Below are 24,328 nucleotides of genomic sequence, written 5' to 3' on the forward strand. Positions count from 1 at the left end.
CCTTGTTACTAAAACTAGAAAAATAAAATATCACAAGAATTTTCTGTAATACCAAATAATATTCTGAATTGTTAATGACACCAGTATCGTACTACTAGTTGTTGTCAAAGAAAAGAGACAGTATATTACTACTATCTGTCAAATAGCATAAATCACTATTTGTTTTTCCAACCAGAATATTAATTTGAAAACACAGAAAATTAAATACAATGAAGATACCCAAAAAGAGATCTGTCTTAAGATTGTAGGACAATCTTCACTGTATTTAAAAGATTTAATTCTATTGTGTACACAACAACAATTAGAATTTAAAGAAATAAAGAAAAGGAGGGAATTTGTTTGATTACAAAAATCAAACTTGAAATAATAAATAAATAAATAAAAACAGATTTTATTTTGTTACAAAAATAAAATTAAAATCTGATTTAAATAAATAAAAAACAACACTGAAAATAAATTAAATAACTTACTTGATTTAATTTCTTCGAATTATTTTCTGATCAAGTCCAGTGTTTGACATTGTGTCCTTAAGACAGATTCGTCCTCTCCACGGTACTTTCAGAATTTGGACGTCTATCTCCCAAGATGAAATGATCTTACCACAAACAATAGCAGCACTACAAATTGTTTTCCTTACGAACACACTAAGTGTTTACACTCTTTCTTTAAGAAATAAAATGCAGCAAAATGTAGAGATTTAAAGTAGAGGATGGAGTACGAAAATTGGAGTGAAATCCAAATAGGAGGCTAGTCTATTTATAGATGTAAAGGTGGCTCTTGGTTTTGAATTGAACAGGTATGAAACCTGTTAGTTTCAAATTTAAACAGATTTGAATCTGTTGGGTTAATTATTCAAACAGATAAAAACGGGAAGGGCTCTGTTTGGATGAGCAATAAATCCAAACCAGTTTAATTCTGTTTAAAAACAGGAAGGGCCCTGTTTGGATGTACAGAAAATCCAAATCAGTTTAATTTGAATTCTGGATTTTATTTTTGGCCCAAAAAGATTAGAAGCCCAACCACGCCCAACTGGACGGCAGCGGCGGCGCGCGCGTGTGTGGTGATTTTTGGATCCAATGGGTCTAGCCCATTTTGCCCATAACCTCTCCCTCTAAAACACTTGGGTACCTCTTGGGGCACACCCCAAGTATCTCACCCTAAGCCTTATAAACTCTTTCAAAACTTCCCACCAAATCAATATGGGACAAGCCAATTTACAACCTTAAGGAATTTCCACCAAAACTCCAATTCCATGGAGTATACTTTGGCTTCAATTTTTCATTCACTCGGTAATGGTTTTAAGCAACCAAATATACCACGTGAATCACAACGCGACATAGAACGCGTTACCACTTTGACCCGAGTAAATCAACACTCGGGGCCTACCTAAAAAATAGACCAAACTTGAGAAAAAATTCTGGTTTTACCCGAAATTTTTCTACCATTTCCAACAGTTTAGATCTTCCAAAACACATGGTGAAAAAAATTGATAACTTTTTTAACTCGTTTAAAAATTTGAAAATTTTATGACGTTTTATTTAGATCTCAATTTTCTATAAAATTTATATTTTTTGAATCGTTTCAGCATGAGTCATGATGGAAAAAAAAAATTAACCAAAAAAAAAGAGGTGAGGAAATTTTACTAACCTAAGATAGTTTAGTGAAATTTCGGTTGGTTAGTAAAATTTTGATGACCAAGTCTAAGTCAGTAAAATTTTGGCTGGTTAGTAAAATTACAATGACCAAGTCAGTGAAATTTTGGTTGTTCAGTGAAATTTCAATGACTAAGTCAGTCTCAGTCAGTGAAAATTTCGGTTGGTCAGTGAAATTTCGATGATGAAGTCAGTGAGTCAGTGAGATTTTGGCTATTTTTTCTTCAAAATTTCATATTACAATCTTGTTTGAAACATCTTGTCAATAAGATTCTAAAAATATAAATTTTACAAAAAATAAAAATGTAAATTAAAAGTTATTAAATTTTAAAATCACTTAAATAATGTAAGAGGTGAGATAAAGGACATAAGCTACTAAAATAATAACACTATAACATTGAAGGATCTTAATTAGGAAGGAAAATTATTTTTAACCCGTCCTACTACCAAACTATATAAATGATGTATTGCTAATTTTTCCTTTAAAAAAATTCAAAAAATATATTAAAAATGAACCAATCAGAATGAATATGTTGAAATGTAAATTAAATATATATAATTTGGAATATAATTGTGAGAAAACATGTGAATCCTACAGTGTTGCGAGGCCATACTTTCTCATAATTGCAGTCCAATTAAATTGGGGTTTTCTTCACATTACTTTATCAAAATTTTCATTTTCTGTGATATTTTTTTATTTTTTTTTGTAAATCTGTATGATAAGACTAATTACTCTGCCTCTACTTTTTTTTCTTTTTTCTTTTTTTTTAATATAATTACTCCTATATATATATACATAATTTTTATTATATGAATTTTTTTCTAAAAATTTAAAGTGGGCCTGGAATGTCCTATTATTAATTCCATGGCGATCAAAGATTCCCATTGGTTCAGAAACCACTATCATGGGCTTCCCCATTTCAATAAAATAAGACTAGCAACCAACTTCCAATTAATTTAAGCATTTACTATTATGCAACATCAAAAAATGCCATGGTGGATATAAGAATAAATGAAAAATAAGAAAATTGATTACAAATTTAGGAAAATTAGCTTGGTCTAGTTTTGCAAGTTATAATTTTTTGCTTGCATCATACACAATTATCAATTGCACCAAACACAATTTTTAGGTACACCACTAATTTAAAATTAAAATTTCATTTTCATTTTCATTTATATGATATACCCATAAATACATAACCAAACCCTGCAATTGTAAGTCCATTAAGAGACCTGTGTTGTGATCGTTACAATGATGAAAGTACAACACAATACCCAAAAAAAAAAAAAAGAAAAGAAAAAAAGTCAACTAAACATCCAATTGCTCTAGCTGAACATCCTTGGTCTTCAAAGGAACATAATCGCCTAAATAAACTTCGAGATGATCCGAAAGGCTTGACTTGTCGATATTTTCATGGTGGTATGATTTACAGACGAAGTAGATCACCGTTTGAATAACAAGTCCGAACAAAAACAGCTTAAAAAGCAGCAAAAAACACAGTATCCCAAACACGACCCTACTGAACCCACCCAGCTCTCCATAAACAACTACTTTTTGAAATAAAATTTGTATCAAAACCAGACTAAAATTCAACTTGAAGAAGACGACTGTGGCGATCCACATCTTTCCCTTTATCAAGTCCTTGCTCTTGAGCATGGCTCTAAGCCCTTTATAATCCTCCAACACCGACACAACGCTAGCGAGTTGCCAAACAATGGTGAGGTACAAAGACCCAATAACGTAGATGATCCACAAAACGAAAAAAACAAACCAACCAAGTTTCGTAAAGCCTACAGTGAAAAACCATAAAACTATGGTTAGGAAAGCGAGAACATGGTATGCGAAGAAAGCGAGGAAGGCGCACAAGAAAGTGATCATGAGTCTTTTCCAGACTTTTGGGACGACGCTCATGATTTTCTTGAAAGTGATATCACGTGCGGTGTAGACGCATGCGATGGTGTAGACCACCGCAGCGGTGGAGAGGAGAGAGAAGACTAGGAGGAAGGTGAAGTAGATGAATTTGAATAGCAAGAAGGTTGTCCATTCGGAGGAAATAAGGTCGGAGAGTTTGTTGTATTTCTTGGTGCCTATCGGGGTTTCGTCTAGCTGGATTTCGGTGCGGACGATCTTGGAGATGAGGAAGTTGGAGACTTCGATTTGGGCTAGGAAGATGAAGGTGAGTGGGAGGATTAGAGCTAGGGTGATTTGGCTGAAGATCTTTCTCCATGAGATGATGATCTTGTAGGACTCTCTGTAGATGCCAAAGAGTCCTAGGAATTGCATCTCTTCTTGTTCTCTGTCCATGATTACTGTTTATTTTCTTCAATCAATGGAGATGGGAAGCTGGAGAGGGGGGAAGAAGAGGGGGAGGTATATGAGGTGGAGATGGTGGTTTCTTGGGAGGAATATAAGAGATTGGATTGGACTTTTTGTCCATCAAATTGCCCTGAGTTTTCCAATGATCCACCACCTTACCAAGTCAAAGCCCCCTTTTTGTCTGTTCCTTATGATTTTTCTTTATTTGCCCCTCATGCCTTTTAATATCCTATTGGGCATGAAAAATAAAATGGGGGTCTTATTGTGTTATTTACGACTAATTTTTATTTTTTATTTTTTATTTTTTTTTTCACTTGGATGTAAACAGCAAATGTCATATAAAAAATTAATCAGTTATTTTGCAAAAAATAATGACAGATTCTATTATTTTTCATTGGGTCTAAATATCCATGAAAAGATAACCATAAAATTATCCAAAATAATTAATCAACGGTTAAGATTCATTCATGCTATAAGCCCATAATAATAATTTTAAATCTCTTATCTTAGGTAGATTTGTTAATTTTTTTCCTGAAAACCCAGACTATTAAAAAAAATTGTAAGTCCAATATAAACGCATGTTTATTGTATAAATTACGTAATAAGTAAAAATAAATAAAATTTATTTAGTGAAAAATATCACTTAAAAAAAAAAAATCTTTGTCACGCCCTTACACACATTCAAATGTTGAGTCATCAACCAAACACACAAGCATAAATATTTTAAATTTTTTGTGGGTATCGCATACCTATGTAATTAAGGTAAAGTTTGGAGAGTCTCAAAAAAGTTAAAACGTCAAAAAGTTACTCAAAAAGTTAAAAAGTTATCACTATTCATCAAAAGTCAACAATTAAAGCTGCACAACTCCCAATACTAATTTTCCCCTATACATTAATTTATATAATTTTTTAATACATATTTTTTCATAAAAAGTCAAAAAATTAACTCAAACATTCATATTTTCAACCTCAACTTTTTAGTCTAAAAAGACAAAAAGTGTACTTATTTAGGATACTCCAAACAACCCTTAAGACTTAATAAGGCTTAATTCACATATTTAACTCATCTAATCTAAGGGGTTCAATTTTTAAAACAAAAGAAATATATATATATATATATATATATATATCATCAGCTGCTATCCATGAAATTTCACTATAAAGTTAGATACATATATACAAATACACACACATATATATATACAATATGATATATAAACATATATATAGACATAAAAAAATTCAAATACTATCAGGAACGGAACTAGAATTTCATTACCGGAGAAGCTAAAAGAAAAATATTTTTTTCCACCATATACACAAAACACACATGTATGTACATATGATATATAAAATTGTATACACAAAAAAAAATTAAATACCATAGAAGCAATTTCTAATAAAATGAATAACTTTTTTTTTTTTTTTTTTTTATGTAAAATAGAAAGAGAATTTAAGATGAATGAAGAATAACATATATGTGTTTTTATACTGGGAGGTCATTTTATATATAAAACTATATATATATATATATATATGGAAAATTTTACAATGTACATCCTTTTAAATGGTGTACATTGTAAAAAAGTTATGATTTTTTATGATGAATGTTATGATTATTTATAATGTGTGTTATGACATTTTGTAGTAAAGTTATAAATAGCGAATTTATGATGTGCACCTTAAATTAAGAATGATAATGTTATGATATTTTGTGATTTTTGTTATGACACTTTGAGATTTTGTTATAACATTTTACAGTGAAAAAAAAAGTTATGACTTTTGTAGTGAAAAAGTTATGATATTTTTGGTTTAAGTTATGAAATTTTGTGAAAAAGTTATAAAAGGCATACCGTATGCACCTTTTTGAGGGTGTACATCGTAACATCTCTCTCTCTATATATACATTTTTAAAGTTCTATGACAAACAATAATATTCACAGAAACAGGAGGGCCATGGCCCCTAATTATCTTCTCTTAGTTCCGTCCCTAAATACCATAGTAGTAACTTCTAATAGAATAAAAAAAAATTAGTACAAAATAAAAAGATAATGTAAGATGGTAGAAAAATAATATATATATATATATATATTTTATACTGAGAACATATTTTATTTACAAAGTAAAATATATATTTTTAAAATGTTATAGTAAACATAATTTCTTAGAGAAAGCAGGGACCATGATACTCCATAATTTTCTCCTAATTTCATTCATGAATATATACAATATTTATTTATTTTTTAAAAAATTATTTTATATGAACAAATTTCATACCATTCGTACTATTACTTTTATATCTTGTGGTGAAAAAATTGAGCAAATTTTTTTTTTTATATATAACATTATTGTTTATTTTTTGGTTCCTTAATAATGATAAAGAAAAGAGAATGAATTAAAAATAAATAAATAGCAAAAGGAGAATACTAAAAACATAAAAGGTGGGGCATAACCGTAGATTAGTATGAGATGAGGGGTTGTGATGGAAAGAAAAAGCATCTCTATACCCGAAATGGACGGCGACGACCGGTTCATCGGTTCTTTCACGCGGAGGCGAAGTTTCTGAGGAAAGTCTTTGTTTCAATTTTCAGCCCCTTAGTTGGTGAGTCAACACACTCATCCTCTTCCTCTTTCTAGGACTATTCCTAGGCTGATTCTAATTACAACACAAAATTATCTCATTATAACTTTAAAAATTAAAATTTTTATTTTATTTTTTTATAATGTCATTACTACCCTTATTCCTACCATTCACTCTTCTCCTTCCACTAAAATCTTTCAAACTCTAATTTCTTCACCTCCAATAGATACAATTACTGTCGCCATCTACAATCGCCGCCACCAACCACCACTATGCAAGCCTTCATCATCGCTGCCGTCACCCTGAAACTATCTCCGCAGCCTCACCGCCGCTATGACCACCTTTTCTACAGCCCTCCATCGGCAACCCAACCCCACTGCCATCATGACCACGTCCCTCATCTCCATCGTCGAAACCCAGCTCCACTCATCGCCGTTCCACTGCGAATAGCACTGCCATCCAATCGCACACAGTCCTACCCTCACATTCGCCATCGCAGCCTAGCCTATCACCCTTTCTCCATCGCGAACAGAACACACACACACACACACACACACAGAGAAAAGAGAAACCAAATCTATTTCAGATTTGAAAGAAGAAGAAGAAAGAGAGTAAGAAAGAGGAATGTGACGACAGGGGGAGATGAGGGCAACAACGTAAAGGGCTTGGGTAAATGGAAAAGGTGGTGGAGTGGTAGGGAAGTGGTAATGATGGTGGTAGGGTGATGAAGGTGGTAGTGATAGAGTGAAGGTGAAGAAAGTAAGGTTTGAAAGGTTTGGATGGAAAGAGAAGAGTGACCAGTAGAGATTATGGTAGAAATTGTATTGTAAAAAAATTTCTAAAATAAAATAAAATTTTAAAATTGTAAGGACGTAAGGAGATAGTTTTGTGGGATTATTCTACTTTCATACACCAAACCCTTTTAGTGTATATCTCTTCTCAAAGTACACACTTAATGATTTTCAAATATCAAGTTTGCTCAATTCACAACCTTCCTTGCCAAAAATACCCCTAACTCCTTTAAACCTTCAAATCTAACCTAACCCTAGCCACCACTCGTCGCCACTACCATCATCGCTATGAACCATTGCACACTCCGGCCACCATCACAAGTGTAGGAACCCACATTTTATGTCCTCATCATGTTCATGAGCATCGGTATGATTATGACTTGTTAAGCTTGCATGTGTATATTTGTGACTTGTTTCGCTTGAGCGGATGTGATCCATGCTTTGTTTTGAAGCCTTGTGATTTGTCTAAGTGTAGTGTGCTTGTCTTGTTCCTTCCTTGATGTGAAACTTAGGTCACGCCTTGCCTGAGTTATACTAGCCGATGTTATTCCAAGCCTAGGTCACGTTACGCCTAGATCATTCCAAGCCGAGGTCATCCTCAGTCTAGAAGTATCTTGGAACCCCTTGTTGACCTCCGTCCTTGCCTTGACACATTAGCCGAGATGTTACCTTGCACCCAAGTGATCTCGTCCTAGAGTGGTATGACCTAGACCGAGGTGTGGCGCATCTAGGCCAAGATGTGGCACAGCTTAGTCAAGTGTTGTCCTACCTAGCCGAGGTCATTGTCACCTTAGTTGCCGAAGTCCTTTTGTTAGCCGATGTCACCCCTTGCCGGAGTGCCATTCCATGTAGCATGTTAAATACGCCTTGTTATTAGCCGATGTCTTTGCCTCGTCAGAGAGCCCATACCGCTTTACTTGTTGAACACCCTTCCACCATGCTTTGTCTGGTCTGTCAGCCACCTTTTCAGAAAAAAAACCCAACCAGTCGCCGCCACGTGTCTCAGTAGAGGGTTAACCCCAGAACCGGGTAAAGAAAACTATCATTTGGTATCATAACCTTGCCTTGTAGAGAGAGAAGCTCTAGGAGAAAGAAGGAGTTTTAGAGTGAGGAAGTAGATCTTCAAGCTTGATTCCTAGAGATCGAACCGTTAGATCCGTGTTCTAAGGTTAGATTCTTGATCTGCTCATGATGTTCTTTATGTTCCTGTTATTGCATTGCATGATCGGATATGATTTGTAAGCCATGCATTGTTTCGAAGTTCGATTTTAGAAAGAGAAAATGACATTCATGTGTTTTTCAAGAAAGTCTTGTTTTGATCCGAAAGCTTGCATAAAGAATCATGTTTTTGTGTTTATTTCCGCAAGAATTCCAAGTACGAGTACCCAGGTCCATGTTTTCAAACTCATGGCATGAAAATCCCAGATTTGTGATAACAGATTGTGATCGAACATTCATATTTTTCATGTTTTCACACTCATGTTCTCCATGTTCATCAGCAGAGGGAAACCCAGAGTTTCCCGACCTTTTTTCCTTGCATGTGGCCCTCGGGGACATACCTCGGCGAGGAGGTGTGGAACCTCGGCCTAGACCTGGTTGGTGCCCAGCATGTTTTCCGAAATCATTTGTGTACATACGAAACTTGTTGAAGGTGCATTCAATAGGCTTTGCCATGTGTTTGTAGGACTTGGGCTTGTCTCGACCCCGACGTTTGAAGAACTATGTGAGTGGTATTTTTTAATAAAGCTATGTTACACTTGCTTTCATAAACCTCGTCTTGCCTTGTTTTGAAAAGTACTTGATCTAGCATGAATGACTATCCCTACTTGTATATTAAGCACTATCTTGTTTTGATGACATTTCTTGAAAGTCCTTAGCTGCAGGGGACTATAATGCAACTGCACTCTTGTCTTGAAAGTCCTTAGCTGCAGGGGACTATAATGCAACTGCACTCTTGTCTTGAAAGTCCTTAGCTGCAGGGGACTATAATGCAACTGCACTCTTGTCTTGAAAGTCCTTAGCTGCAGGGGACTATAATGCAACTGCACTCTTGTCTTGGAATTGTCATCACCCCCTTGTATTAAGTAGATGTAATAACATCCAAAGAACTTGAAAGGCCGGCAATGAACTTGATTTCCCCCTTGATTGTAAAGTATGCTATGTATTGTTTTGAAAGAAATCTTGGATATCAATCATGCAAAACCTTTATTTCTAATATCATTCACTGAGTACCCAAGCTCACCCTCTCTATATATATGTAGGTGATGAGCAAGAAGGCAATGAGGCCTAGACGTGTAGCCGATGTGTTTTTGGGTGCATTGCCGACGTGTTTTGGATTAGCATTTTGTACCATCTTGAAGATTATGCTTCTTAGCTTATATTTCATGTGCACTTGTATATGTCGGCTTGAGAAGCCTTTTGGTCAAGATGTATTTTGTATCTCATTCCCTTATTGTATCTAAGTTGTAAGACTTTGTAAGAATGTATGTCATTTCATTGGACTTAAGCACGGCTCTCATGGACTATCTAGATTCAGTATATGTATAAATGTTGCTTCCGCACTTGTAAGCCCCATATTTTATACTCTGATTGTGTGTGATTCTTGTAAGTCGGCCTTCGGTAATCTCGGATTACTGGCCATCACGGCACCAAACTACTAGGGGCGGTTTGGGGGCGTGACAGAATGGTATCAGAGCACGCGTTCCTTATAGTACATTAATCACCCACCTTGAGTCCTAAAGAGCATAGGATTTTCCTTAGAATGATGTTAGGATTGCATCATATTACTTGCTACTTGACTACGTGTGCATCATTTCGGCATAGACATTTGTTACTTGTATACGTATTATCTGTTCAGTTATTTTTAAAGTTCATCTTGCATCCTCCTAGCATCATGAGGAGAGGTAGACCTCCAGTTGGCCGAGATCGTTCAGAAGATAGATTGGAGAGGTTGGAAAGGTTAGTCGAAGGCTTGGTTCGTGAGCAGAGACAACCTAGGCCACAGGATACTGGTACGACTTCCGCGCAGGCTGAGCAGACGAATGGCCGTTATACAGCTCCACCCCCTCCAGTGCCACAAGTGCCTCTACAGCAGGCTTTGTATGGGAACGACACGAGAACCCTGATCAGAGAGTTCAAGAAAATGAAATCGCCGAGATTTCAAGGAGGTATAGAATCAATGAAAGCCGAGGCATGGGTTTTAGAGATGGAGAAGTTGTTTGAGATCTTCCCCAGTACAGACGCCCAGAAGGTATCCCTGGCAGCATTCACATTAGACGACGATGCTCGTAGGTGGTGGATGATGGTCCGAGAAAGCAATCCGGGTTTGACTTGGGCAAAATTTTTGGAATTATTCTACAACAAGCATTTCCCCCTTAGCGTCCGAGACCGAAAGACCACGGAGTTTCAGAATCTGATGCAAGGGAACAAGACAGTCGCAGAATACGATCGTGCCTTTACTGAACTGGCGAGATATGCGCCTCATATGGTTGACGACGAATACCGAAAGGCGAGGAAGTTCGAAAGTGGGTTACGTGGACCGATACAAGACCGGGTCAATATGCTCAATATGCCGACATACGCTGGAGTACTGGACAAGGCCATCCTGGCTGAAGCCAATTTGAACCGATACCAGAGTTCAGGTGAGGGTCAGAGGAAGAGACAGAATTACGATAATCGCCGAGTTCCGTTCAATGCCAAGAAGAGAATGAGCACAGACAGTTCCGGCAACTCAAATCAGGAAGGTAACGCCAAGCCGGTGTGCGCAAGTTGTGGAAAGCTACATTTCGGGGTTTGTCGTTGGGCAACAGGAGCTTGCTATGAGTGCGGCGAGATAGGTCATCGTGTGAAGGACTGCCCGAAGGCAGGGACTGACGACGGAAAGAGGAATGGAAGCACCTCGGGCTCTGCACAGAACAACAACGTCGGGAGAATACAGGCAAGGCAGGGCAGAGTTTTTACATTGGTACCCGGAGACGCCCAGAATGCCGAGGCGGTAGTGTCAGGTACCCTTTCAATTTGTTCTCAAGATGCATACGTATTGATTGATTCGGGTTCTACGCATTCATTTGTGTCCACTATATTCGCCGAGAAGTTGAGTAGAGAATTAGAACCCCTTGATTACGTATTATCTGTGTCTACTCCATCTGGGAGAAATATGATTGTTACATCCATTTATAGGAAGTGTATTGTTATGATTGAGAATGTAGAGTTGTTAGTTGATTTGATGCCATTAAGCATGACCCATTTTGATGTCATATTAGGAATGGATTGGTTAATAGCGAACCATGCATCCATTAATTGTGTTACTAAGAGCGTCACATTGAAGACCCCAAGTCAAGCTGAGGTCATTTTCCAAGGTAAAGGAGTAGTACCCCCACCTTACTTAATCTCATCCATGAAGGCCTACAAGTTGATCCAAAAAGGATGTCAGGGTTATTTATGCAGTATACTAAGTGATTTGAATGGAAGTGTTGAGTTAGCCGACATACCCGTTGTTGAGGAATTCCCCGATGTCTTTCCGAATGAGTTGCCTGGCCACCTTGTCGATAGGGAAATAGAGTTTACCGTGGACATCCTGTCAGGAACACAACCCATCTCCAAAACACCCTACAGAATGGCCCCAGCCGAACTCAGAGAACTGAAATCGCAATTACAAGAATTGTTGGACAAAGGATTTGTTAGGCCGAGCACTTCACCGTGGGGAGCACCCGTTCTATTTGTTAAGAAAAAGGATGGCACACTTCGTCTTTGCATTGACTACAGAGAACTTAATAAGGTGACCATTAAGAACAAGTACCCATTGCCTAGAATCGATGATTTGCTTGATCAACTACGAGGAGCACGGGTATTTTCCAAGATTGACCTTAGGTCAGGTTACTACCAGTTGAAGGTTAAAGCCGAGGACATCGAGAAAACTGCTTTTCGGACAAGATATGGCCACTACGAATTTTTGGTAATGCCCTTCGGAGTAACCAACGCCCCAGCAGCATTCATGGACTTGATGAACAGAGTCTTTAAGCCGTACCTAGATGAGTTTGTCATTATTTTTATCGACGACATATTGATCTATTCCGGGAGTACGAGGGAGCACGAGAATCATCTGAGACTTGCCCTGCAGACCTTGAGGGATAAAAAGTTGTACGCCAAGTTAAGTAAATGCGAGTTTTGGCTTTCCAGCATTTCATTTCTAGGGCATGTGATTAATGAAGACGGTATATCAGTTGACCCCAGTAAGATCGAAGCCATTGTGAATTGGCCGACGCCGACCAACGTGTCCGAGGTTCGTAGTTTTCTGGGTTTGGCAGGTTATTACAGAAAGTTTGTGAAGGATTTCTCGAGGATTGCAGTGCCATTGACACAACTAACTAAGAAGGGAGCAGCTTATGAATGGACCAATGAAAGAGAATCAGCCTTCCAGGAGCTGAAGACGAGGTTAGTTACAGCGCCAGTTCTGGTACTACCATCGGCTAATGAAGAATTTCAGATTTACAGTGATGCTTCATATAAGGGTTTGGGTTGCGTGTTAATGGAAGAAGGTAAAGTCATAGCGTACGCGTCTCGTCAGTTGAAGCCCAATGAAAAGAATTACCTACCCACGATCTGGAACTAGCTGCCGTGGTTTTTGCTTTGAAGATATGGCGTCATTACTTGTATGGAACATCTTGCCAAGTTTTCACCGACCACAAGAGTCTGAAGTACTTGTTCACTCAGAAAGAGTTAAATATGAGGCAGAGAAGATGGCTCGAGCTACTGAAGGATTATGACATGCAGATTCAGTATCACCCAGGTAAGGCAAATTCCGTAGCCGACGCATTGAGCAGGAAGTTAGTTGGAAGTTTGGCGTGCCTGACAGCGGTTTCGGTGGAACCGACCGTTATTGAGGAAGCGAAGACCAGACAGAGGGAGGATAAATTCCTCAAGAAGGTAATTGATGAATTCGTCACCAAGCCGAGGCCGGGATACACCATGGAGAATCAAGTGCTTAAGTTTGAAGGAAGATTGTGCGTGGCCGACGTACCAGAGTTAAAAAGGAAGATTTTGCAAGAGGCCCATAGTTCCAAGTTTGCCATTCATCCAGGGAGCACCAAGATGTATCAGGACGTAAAGCGGACCTTTTGGTGGCCAAACATGAAAAGAGAGATAGCCGAGTTTGTATTTCAGTGTCTGTGTTGTCAGCAAGTGAAGGCAGAACACCAGAGACCGGCAGGACTTCTTCAACCCTTGTCAATTCCTGAGTGGAAATGGGAGCACATCTCCATGGATTTCGTAGTGGGTTTGCCGAGGACGCAAAGAGGTATGGATTCCATTTGGGTTATAGTCGACAGGTTTACTAAGTCAGCTCACTTCTTGCCTGTCAAGACTACATTCAATGCCGACCGACTTGCCGAATTGTACATGAATGAGATCGTTAGGCTTCATGGAGTGCCGATGTCCATTGTGTCAGACCGAGATCCGAAGTTCGTTTCTAGATTTTGGCAGAGTCTACAAGGAGCCTTGGGAACAGAGTTGAGATTTAGCACAGCCTTTCACCCCCAGACCGACGGGCAGACAGAAAGAACGATTCAGACACTCGAAGACATGCTCAGACTGTGCGTGTTGGATTTCCAGGGAAGTTGGGAATCGCATTTTCCATTAGTAGAGTTCGCGTACAACAACAGTTATCAAGCCAGCATAGGCATGGCGCCGTATGAAGCTTTGTATGGAAGGGAGTGCAGATCGCCGATATGTTGGACTGAAGTAGGAGACAAAGCTCTAATTGGCTCCGAGTTGGTTCAGATGACAACCGAAAAGATCAAACTCATTCAGCAGAGGATTAAAACTGCACAGAGTCGACAGAAGTGTTATGCCGACCAAAGAAGGAGGGAGTTAGAATTTGAAATTGGGGATCACGTATTTTTGAAGGTCTCACCGATGACAGGAGTTTCGAGATTTGGGAAGAAGGGTAAACTTGCACCCCGATATATTGGGCCGTTTGAAATTCTTGAGAAAGTTAACACCGTTGCTTACAGACTCGCTTTGCCGCCAGAATTGAGCCAAGTCCACAGCGTGTTCCATGTTTCAATGCTGAGAAAATATATCCGAGACCCACTGCATGTAATAGATTACTCCGGGGTTGTAGTTAATGAAGACCTGGGCTACGAAGAGAAGCCGATGAGAATTATCGACAGACAAGTGAGACAGTTGAGAAACAAGTCGATATCAATGGTGAAAATCGAATGGGAGGAGCATTATGGTGAGGAGGCCACATGGGAAAAGGAAGAGGAGATGAAAATCCGTTACCCAGAGTTATTCGTAGGACAAGGTAACTTAAGTTTGGGGACCAAACTTCTTTAAGGAGGGTAGACTGTAGGAACCCACATTTTATGTCCTCATCATGTTCATGAGCATCGGTATGATTATGACTTGTTAAGCTTGCATGTGTATGTTTGTGACTTGTTTCGCTTGAGCGGATGTGATCCATGCTTTGTTTTGAAGCCTTGTGATTTGTCTAAGTGTAGTGTGCTTGTCTTGTTCCTTCCTTGATGTGAAACTTAGGTCACGCCTTGCCTGAGTTATACTAGCCGATGTTATTCCAAGCCTAGGTCACGTTACGCCTAGATCATTCCAAGCCGAGGTCATCCTCAGTCTAGAAGTATCTTGGAACCCCTTGTTGACCTCCGTCCTTGCCTTGACACATTAGCCGAGATGTTACCTTGCACCCAAGTGATCTCGTCCTAGAGTGGTATGACCTAGACCGAGGTGTGGCGCATCTAGGCCAAGATGTGGCACAGCTTAGTCAAGTGTTGTCCTACCTAGCCGAGGTCATTGTCACCTTAGTTGCCGAAGTCCTTTTGTTAGCCGATGTCACCCCTTGCCGGAGTGCCATTCCGTGTAGCTTGTTAAATACGCCTTGTTATTAGCCGATGTCTTTGCCTCGTCAGAGAGCCCATACCGCTTTACTTGTTGAACACCCTTCCACCATGCTTTGTCTGGTCTGTCAGCCACCTTTTCAGAAAAAAAACCCAACCAGTCGCCGCCACGTGTCTCAGTAGAGGGTTAACCCCAGAACCGGGTAAAGAAAACTATCATTTGGTATCATAACCTTGCCTCTTAGAGAGAGAAGCTCTAGGAGGAAGAAGGAGTTTTAGAGTGAGGAAGTAGATCTTCAAGCTTGATTCCTAGAGATCGAACCGTTAGATCCGTGTTCTAAGGTTAGATTCTTGATCTGCTCATGATGTTCTTTATGTTCCTGTTATTGCATTGCATGATCGGATATGATTTGTAAGCCATGCATTGTTTCGAAGTTTGATTTTAGAAAGAGAAAATGACATTCATGTGTTTTTCAAGAAAGTCTTGTTTTGATCCGAAAGCTTGCATAAAGAATCATGTTTTTGTGTTTATTTCCGCAAGAATTCCAAGTACGAGTACCCAGGTCCATGTTTTCAAACTCATGGCATGAAAATCCCAGATTTGTGATAACAGATTGTGATCGAACATTCATATTTTTCATGTTTTCACACTCATGTTCTCCATGTTCATCAGCAGAGGGAAACCCAGAGTTTCCCGACCTTTTTTCCTTGCATGTGGCCCTCGGGAACATACCTCGGCGAGGAGGTGTGGAACCTCGGCCTAGACCTGGTTGGTGCCCAGCATGTTTTCCGAAATCATTTGTGTACATACGAAACTTGTTGAAGGTGCATTCAATAGGCTTTGCCATGTGTTTGTAGGACTTGGGCTTGTCTCGACCCCGACGTTTGAAGAACTATGTGAGTGGTATTTTTAATAAAGCTATGTTACACTTGCTTTCATAAACCTCGTCTTGCCTTGTTTTGAAAAGTACTTGATCTAGCATGAATGACTATCCCTACTTGTATATTAAGCACTATCTTGTTTTGATGACATTTTTTGAAAGTCCTTAGCTGCAGGGGACTATAATGCAACTGCACTCTTGTCTTGAAAGTCCTTAGCTGCAGGGGACTATAATGCAACTGCACTCTTGTCTTGAAAGTCCTTAGCTGCAGGGGACTATAATGCAACTGCACTCTTGTCTTGGAATTGTCATCACCCCCTTGTATTAAGTAGATGTAATAACATCCAAAGAACTTGAAAGGCCGGCAATGAACTTGATTTCCCCCTTGATTGTAAAGTATGCTATGTATTGTTTTGAAAGAAATCTTGGATATCAATCATGCAAAACCTTTATTTCTAATATCATTCACTGAGTACCCAAGCTCACCCTCTCTATATATATGTAGGTGATGAGCAAGAAGGCAATGAGGCCTAGACGTGTAGCCGATGTGTTTTTGGGTGCATTGCCGACGTGTTTTGGATTAGCATTTTGTACCATCTTGAAGATTATGCTTCTTAGCTTATATTTCATGTGCACTTGTATATGTCGGCTTGAGAAGCCTTTTGGTCAAGATGTATTTTGTATCTCATTCCCTTATTGTATCTAAGTTGTAAGACTTTGTAAGAATGTATGTCATTTCATTGGACTTAAGCACGGCTCTCATGGACTATCTAGATTCAGTATATGTATAAATGTTGCTTCCGCACTTGTAAGCCCCATATTTTATACTCTGATTGTGTGTGATTCTTGTAAGTCGGCCTTCGGTAATCTCGGATTACTGGCCATCACGGCACCAAACTACTAGGGGCGGTTTGGGGGCGTGACAGAATGGTATCAGAGCACGCGTTCCTTATAGTACATTAATCACCCACCTTGAGTCCTAAAGAGCATAGGATTTTCCTTAGAATGATGTTAGGATTGCATCATATTACTTGCTACTTGACTACGTGTGCATCATTTCGGCATAGACATTTGTTACTTGTATACGTATTATCTGTTCAGTTATTTTTAAAGTTCATCTTGCATCCTCCTAGCATCATGAGGAGAGGTAGACCTCCAGTTGGCCGAGATCGTTCAGAAGATAGATTGGAGAGGTTGGAAAGGTTAGTCGAAGGCTTGGTTCGTGAGCAGAGACAACCTAGGCCACAGGATACTGGTACGACTTCCGCGCAGGCTGAGCAGACGAATGGCCGTTATACAGCTCCACCCCCTCCAGTGCCACAAGTGCCTCTACAGCAGGCTTTGTATGGGAACGACACGAGAACCCTGATCAGAGAGTTCAAGAAAATGAAATCGCCGAGATTTCAAGGAGGTATAGAATCAATGAAAGCCGAGGCATGGGTTTTAGAGATGGAGAAGTTGTTTGAGATCTTCCCCAGTACAGACGCCCAGAAGGTATCCCTGGCAGCATTCACATTAGACGACGATGCTCGTAGGTGGTGGATGATGGTCCGAGAAAGCAATCCGGGTTTGACTTGGGCAAAATTTTTGGAATTGTTCTACAACAAGCATTTCCCCCTTAGCGTCCGAGACCGAAAGACCACGGAGTTTCAGAATCTGATGCAAGGGAACAAGACAGTCGCAGAATACGATCGTGCCTTTACTGAACTGGCGAGATATGCGCCTCATATGGTTGACGACGAATACCGAAAGGCGAGGAAGTTCGAAAGTGGGTTACGTGGACCGATACAAGACCGGGTCAATATGCTCAATATGCCGACATACGCTGGAGTACTGGACAAGGCCATCCTGGCTGAAGCCAATTTGAACCGATACCAGAGTTCAGGTGAGGGTCAGAGGAAGAGACAGAATTACGATAATCGCCGAGTTCCGTTCAATGCCAAGAAGAGAATGAGCACAGACAGTTCCGGCAACTCAAATCAGGAAGGTAACGCCAAGCCGGTGTGCGCAAGTTGTGGAAAGCTACATTTCGGGGTTTGTCGTTGGGCAACAGGAGCTTGCTATGAGTGCGGCGAGATAGGTCATCGTGTGAAGGACTGCCCGAAGGCAGGGACTGACGACGGAAAGAGGAATGGAAGCACCTCGGGCTCTGCACAGAACAACAACGTCGGGAGAATACAGGCAAGGCAGGGCAGAGTTTTTACATTGGTACCCGGAGACGCCCAGAATGCCGAGGCGGTAGTGTCAGGTACCCTTTCAATTTGTTCTCAAGATGCATACGTATTGATTGATTCGGGTTCTACGCATTCATTTGTGTCCACTATATTCGCCGAGAAGTTGAGTAGAGAATTAGAACCCCTTGATTACGTATTATCTGTGTCTACTCCATCTGGGAGAAATATGATTGTTACATCCATTTATAGGAAGTGTATTGTTATGATTGAGAATGTAGAGTTGTTAGTTGATTTGATGCCATTAAGCATGACCCATTTTGATGTCATATTAGGAATGGATTGGTTAGTAGCGAACCATGCATCCATTAATTGTGTTACTAAGAGCGTCACATTGAAGACCCCAAGTCAAGCTGAGGTCATTTTCCAAGGTAAAGGAGTAGTACCCCCACCTTACTTAATCTCATCCATGAAGGCCTACAAGTTGATCCAAAAAGGATGTCAGGGTTATTTATGCAGTATACTAAGTGATTTGAATGGAAGTGTTGAGTTAGCCGACATACCCGTTGTTGAGGAATTCCCCGATGTCTTTCCGAATGAGTTGCCTGGCCACCTTGTCGATAGGGAAATAGAGTTTACCGTGGACATCCTGTCAGGAACACAACCCATCTCCAAAACACCCTACAGAATGGCCCCAGCCGAACTCAGAGAACTGAAATCGCAATTACAAGAATTGTTGGACAAAGGATTTGTTAGGCCGAGCACTTCACCGTGGGGAGCACCCGTTCTATTTGTTAAGAAAAAGGATGGCACACTTCGTCTTTGCATTGACTACAGAGAACTTAATAAGGTGACCATTAAGAACAAGTACCCATTGCCTAGAATCGATGATTTGCTTGATCAACTACGAGGAGCACGGGTATTTTCCAAGATTGACCTTAGGTCAGGTTACTACCAGTTGAAGGTTAAAGCCGAGGACATCGAGAAAACTGCTTTTCGGACAAGATATGGCCACTACGAATTTTTGGTAATGCCCTTCGGAGTAACCAACGCCCCAGCAGCATTCATGGACTTGATGAACAGAGTCTTTAAGCCGTACCTAGATGAGTTTGTCATTATTTTTATCGACGACATATTGATCTATTCCGGGAGTACGAGGGAGCACGAGAATCATCTGAGACTTGCCCTGCAGACCTTGAGGGATAAAAAGTTGTACGCCAAGTTAAGTAAATGCGAGTTTTGGCTTTCCAGCATTTCATTTCTAGGGCATGTGATTAATGAAGACGGTATATCAGTTGACCCCAGTAAGATCGAAGCCATTGTGAATTGGCCGACGCCGACCAACGTGTCCGAGGTTCGTAGTTTTCTGGGTTTGGCAGGTTATTACAGAAAGTTTGTGAAGGATTTCTCGAGGATTGCAGTGCCATTGACACAACTAACTAAGAAGGGAGCAGCTTATGAATGGACCAATGAAAGAGAATCAGCCTTCCAGGAGCTGAAGACGAGGTTAGTTACAGCGCCAGTTCTGGTACTACCATCGGCTAATGAAGAATTTCAGATTTACAGTGATGCTTCATATAAGGGTTTGGGTTGCGTGTTAATGCAAGAAGGTAAAGTCATAGCGTACGCGTCTCGTCAGTTGAAGCCCAATGAAAAGAATTACCTACCCACGATCTGGAACTAGCTGCCGTGGTTTTTGCTTTGAAGATATGGCGTCATTACTTGTATGGAACATCTTGCCAAGTTTTCACCGACCACAAGAGTCTGAAGTACTTGTTCACTCAGAAAGAGTTAAATATGAGGCAGAGAAGATGGCTCGAGCTACTGAAGGATTATGACATGCAGATTCAGTATCACCCAGGTAAGGCAAATTCCGTAGCCGACGCATTGAGCAGGAAGTTAGTTGGAAGTTTGGCGTGCCTGACAGCGGTTTCGGTGGAACCGACCGTTATTGAGGAAGCGAAGACCAGACAGAGGGAGGATAAATTCCTCAAGAAGGTAATTGATGAATTCGTCACCAAGCCGAGGCCGGGATACACCATGGAGAATCAAGTGCTTAAGTTTGAAGGAAGATTGTGCGTGGCCGACGTACCAGAGTTAAAAAGGAAGATTTTGCAAGAGGCCCATAGTTCCAAGTTTGCCATTCATCCAGGGAGCACCAAGATGTATCAGGACGTAAAGCGGACCTTTTGGTGGCCAAACATGAAAAGAGAGATAGCCGAGTTTGTATTTCAGTGTCTGTGTTGTCAGCAAGTGAAGGCAGAACACCAGAGACCGGCAGGACTTCTTCAACCCTTGTCAATTCCTGAGTGGAAATGGGAGCACATCTCCATGGATTTCGTAGTGGGTTTGCCGAGGACGCAAAGAGGTATGGATTCCATTTGGGTTATAGTCGACAGGTTTACTAAGTCAGCTCACTTCTTGCCTGTCAAGACTACATTCAATGCCGACCGACTTGCCGAATTGTACATGAATGAGATCGTTAGGCTTCATGGAGTGCCGATGTCCATTGTGTCAGACCGAGATCCGAAGTTCGTTTCTAGATTTTGGCAGAGTCTACAAGGAGCCTTGGGAACAGAGTTGAGATTTAGCACAGCCTTTCACCCCCAGACCGACGGGCAGACAGAAAGAACGATTCAGACACTCGAAGACATGCTCAGACTGTGCGTGTTGGATTTCCAGGGAAGTTGGGAATCGCATTTTCCATTAGTAGAGTTCGCGTACAACAACAGTTATCAAGCCAGCATAGGCATGGCGCCGTATGAAGCTTTGTATGGAAGGGAGTGCAGATCGCCGATATGTTGGACTGAAGTAGGAGACAAAGCTCTAATTGGCTCCGAGTTGGTTCAGATGACAACCGAAAAGATCAAACTCATTCAGCAGAGGATTAAAACTGCACAGAGTCGACAGAAGTGTTATGCCGACCAAAGAAGGAGGGAGTTAGAATTTGAAATTGGGGATCACGTATTTTTGAAGGTCTCACCGATGACAGGAGTTTCAAGATTTGGGAAGAAGGGTAAACTTGCACCCCGATATATTGGGCCGTTTGAAATTCTTGAGAAAGTTAACACCGTTGCTTACAGACTCGCTTTGCCGCCAGAATTGAGCCAAGTCCACAGCGTGTTCCATGTTTCAATGCTGAGAAAATATATCCGAGACCCACTGCATGTAATAGATTACTCCGGGGTTGTAGTTAATGAAGACCTGGGCTACGAAGAGAAGCCGATGAGAATTATCGACAGACAAGTGAGACAGTTGAGAAACAAGTCGATATCAATGGTGAAAATCGAATGGGAGGAGCATTATGGTGAGGAGGCCACATGGGAAAAGGAAGAGGAGATGAAAATCCGTTACCCAGAGTTATTCGTAGGACAAGGTAACTTAAGTTTGGGGACCAAACTTCTTTAAGGAGGGTAGACTGTAGGAACCCACATTTTATGTCCTCATCATGTTCATGAGCATCGGTATGATTATGACTTGTTAAGCTTGCATGTGTATGTTTGTGACTTGTTTCGCTTGCGCGGATGTGATCCATGCTTTGTTTTGAAGCCTTGTGATTTGTCTAAGTGTAGTGTGCTTGTCTTGTTCCTTCCTTGATGTGAAACTTAGGTCACGCCTTGCCTGAGTTATACTAGCCGATGTTATTCCAAGCCTAGGTCACGTTACGCCTAGATCATTCCAAGCCGAGGTCATCCTCAGTCTAGAAGTATCTTGGAACCCCTTGTTGACCTCCGTCCTTGCCTTGACACATTAGCCGAGATGTTACCTTGCACCCAAGTGATCTCGTCCTAGAGTGGTATGACCTAGACCGAGGTGTGGCGCATCTAGGCCAAGATGTGGCACAGCTTAGTCAAGTGTTGTCCTACCTAGCCGAGGTCATTGTCACCTTAGTTGCCGAAGTCCTTTTGTTAGCCGATGTCACCCCTTGCCGGAGTGCCATTCCGTGTAGTTTGTTAAATACGCCTTGTTATTAGCCGATGTCTTTGCCTCGTCAGAGAGCCCATACCGCTTTACTTGTTGAACACCCTTCCACCATGCTTTGTCTGGTCTGTCAGCCACCTTTTCAGAAAAAAAACCCAACCAGTCGCCGCCACGTGTCTCAGTAGAGGGTTAACCCCAGAACCGGGTAAAGAAAACTATCATTTGGTATCATAACCTTGCCTCTTAGAGAGAGAAGCTCTAGGAGGAAGAAGGAGTTTTAGAGTGAGGAAGTAGATCTTCAAGCTTGATTCCTAGAGATCGAACCGTTAGATCCGTGTTCTAAGGTTAGATTCTTGATCTGCTCATGATGTTCTTTATGTTCCTGTTATTGCATTGCATGATCGGATATGATTTGTAAGCCATGCATTGTTTCGAAGTTCGATTTTAGAAAGAGAAAATGACATTCATGTGTTTTTCAAGAAAGTCTTGTTTTGATCCGAAAGCTTGCATAAAGAATCATGTTTTTGTGTTTATTTCCGCAAGAATTCCAAGTACGAGTACCCAGGTCCATGTTTTCAAACTCATGGCATGAAAATCCCAGATTTGTGATAACAGATTGTGATCGAACATTCATATTTTTCATGTTTTCACACTCATGTTCTCCATGTTCATCAGCAGAGGGAAACCCAGAGTTTCCCGACCTTTTTTCCTTGCATGTGGCCCTCGGGAACATACCTCGGCGAGGAGGTGTGGAACCTCGGCCTAGACCTGGTTGGTGCCCAGCATGTTTTCCGAAATCATTTGTGTACATACGAAACTTGTTGAAGGTGCATTCAATAGGCTTTGCCATGTGTTTGTAGGACTTGGTCTTGTCTCGACCCCGACGTTTGAAGAACTATGTGAGTGGTATTTTTAATAAAGCTATGTTACACTTGCTTTCATAAACCTCGTCTTGCCTTGTTTTGAAAAGTACTTGATCTAGCATGAATGACTATCCCTACTTGTATATTAAGCACTATCTTGTTTTGATGACATTTCTTGAAAGTCCTTAGCTGCAGGGGACTATAATGCAACTGCACTCTTGTCTTGAAAGTCCTTAGCTGCAGGGGACTATAATGCAACTGCACTCTTGTCTTGAAAGTCCTTAGCTGCAGGGGACTATAATGCAACTGCACTCTTGTCTTGAAAGTCCTTAGCTGTAGGGGACTATAATGCAACTGCACTCTTGTCTTGGAATTGTCATCACCCCCTTGTATTAAGTAGATGTAATAACATCCAAAGAACTTGAAAGGCCGGCAATGAACTTGATTTCCCCCTTGATTGTAAAGTATGCTATGTATTGTTTTGAAAGAAATCTTGGATATCAATCATGCAAAACCTTTATTTCTAATATCATTCACTGAGTACCCAAGCTCACCCTCTCTATATATATGTAGGTGATGAGCAAGAAGGCAATGAGGCCTAGACGTGTAGCCGATGTGTTTTTGGGTGCATTGCCGACGTGTTTTGGATTAGCATTTTGTACCATCTTGAAGATTATGCCTCTTAGCTTATATTTCATGTGCACTTGTATATGTCGGCTTGAGAAGCCTTTTGGTCAAGATGTATTTTGTATCTCATTCCCTTATTGTATCTAAGTTGTAAGACTTTGTAAGAATGTATGTCATTTCATTGGACTTAAGCACGGCTCTCATGGACTATCTAGATTCAGTATATGTATAAATGTTGCTTCCGCACTTGTAAGCCCCATATTTTATACTCTGATTGTGTGTGATTCTTGTAAGTCGGCCTTCGGTAATCTCGGATTACTGGCCATCACGGCACCAAACTACTAGGGGCGGTTTGGGGGCGTGACAGAATGGTATCAGAGCACGCGTTCCTTATAGTACATTAATCACCCACCTTGAGTCCTAAAGAGCATAGGATTTTCCTTAGAATGATGTTAGGATTGCATCATATTACTTGCTACTTGACTACGTGTGCATCATTTCGGCATAGACATTTGTTACTTGTATACGTATTATCTGTTCAGTTATTTTTAAAGTTCATCTTGCATCCTCCTAGCATCATGAGGAGAGGTAGACCTCCAGTTGGCCGAGATCGTTCAGAAGATAGATTGGAGAGGTTGGAAAGGTTAGTCGAAGGCTTGGTTCGTGAGCAGAGA

The 24,328-nt window shown here is 40.5% G+C and overlaps 1 protein-coding gene across 1 annotated transcript; it reads right to left on the reverse strand.

Moving 5' to 3' along the window:
- Window positions 1-2,961: 2,961 nt before the first annotated feature.
- Window positions 2,962-3,957, reverse strand: LOC114318539 (uncharacterized). Its single transcript, XM_028265456.2, has one exon. The coding sequence runs from the start codon at window positions 3,955-3,957 to the stop codon at window positions 2,962-2,964; it is 996 nt and encodes a 331-aa protein (XP_028121257.2).
- Between the last annotated feature and the right edge of the window lie 20,371 nt (window positions 3,958-24,328).

The sequence above is a fragment of the Camellia sinensis genome, chromosome 3, assembly GCF_055761805.1.
Source record: "Camellia sinensis isolate YWXY chromosome 3, ASM5576180v1, whole genome shotgun sequence".
In the NCBI taxonomy this organism is placed as follows: domain Eukaryota; kingdom Viridiplantae; phylum Streptophyta; class Magnoliopsida; order Ericales; family Theaceae; genus Camellia; species Camellia sinensis.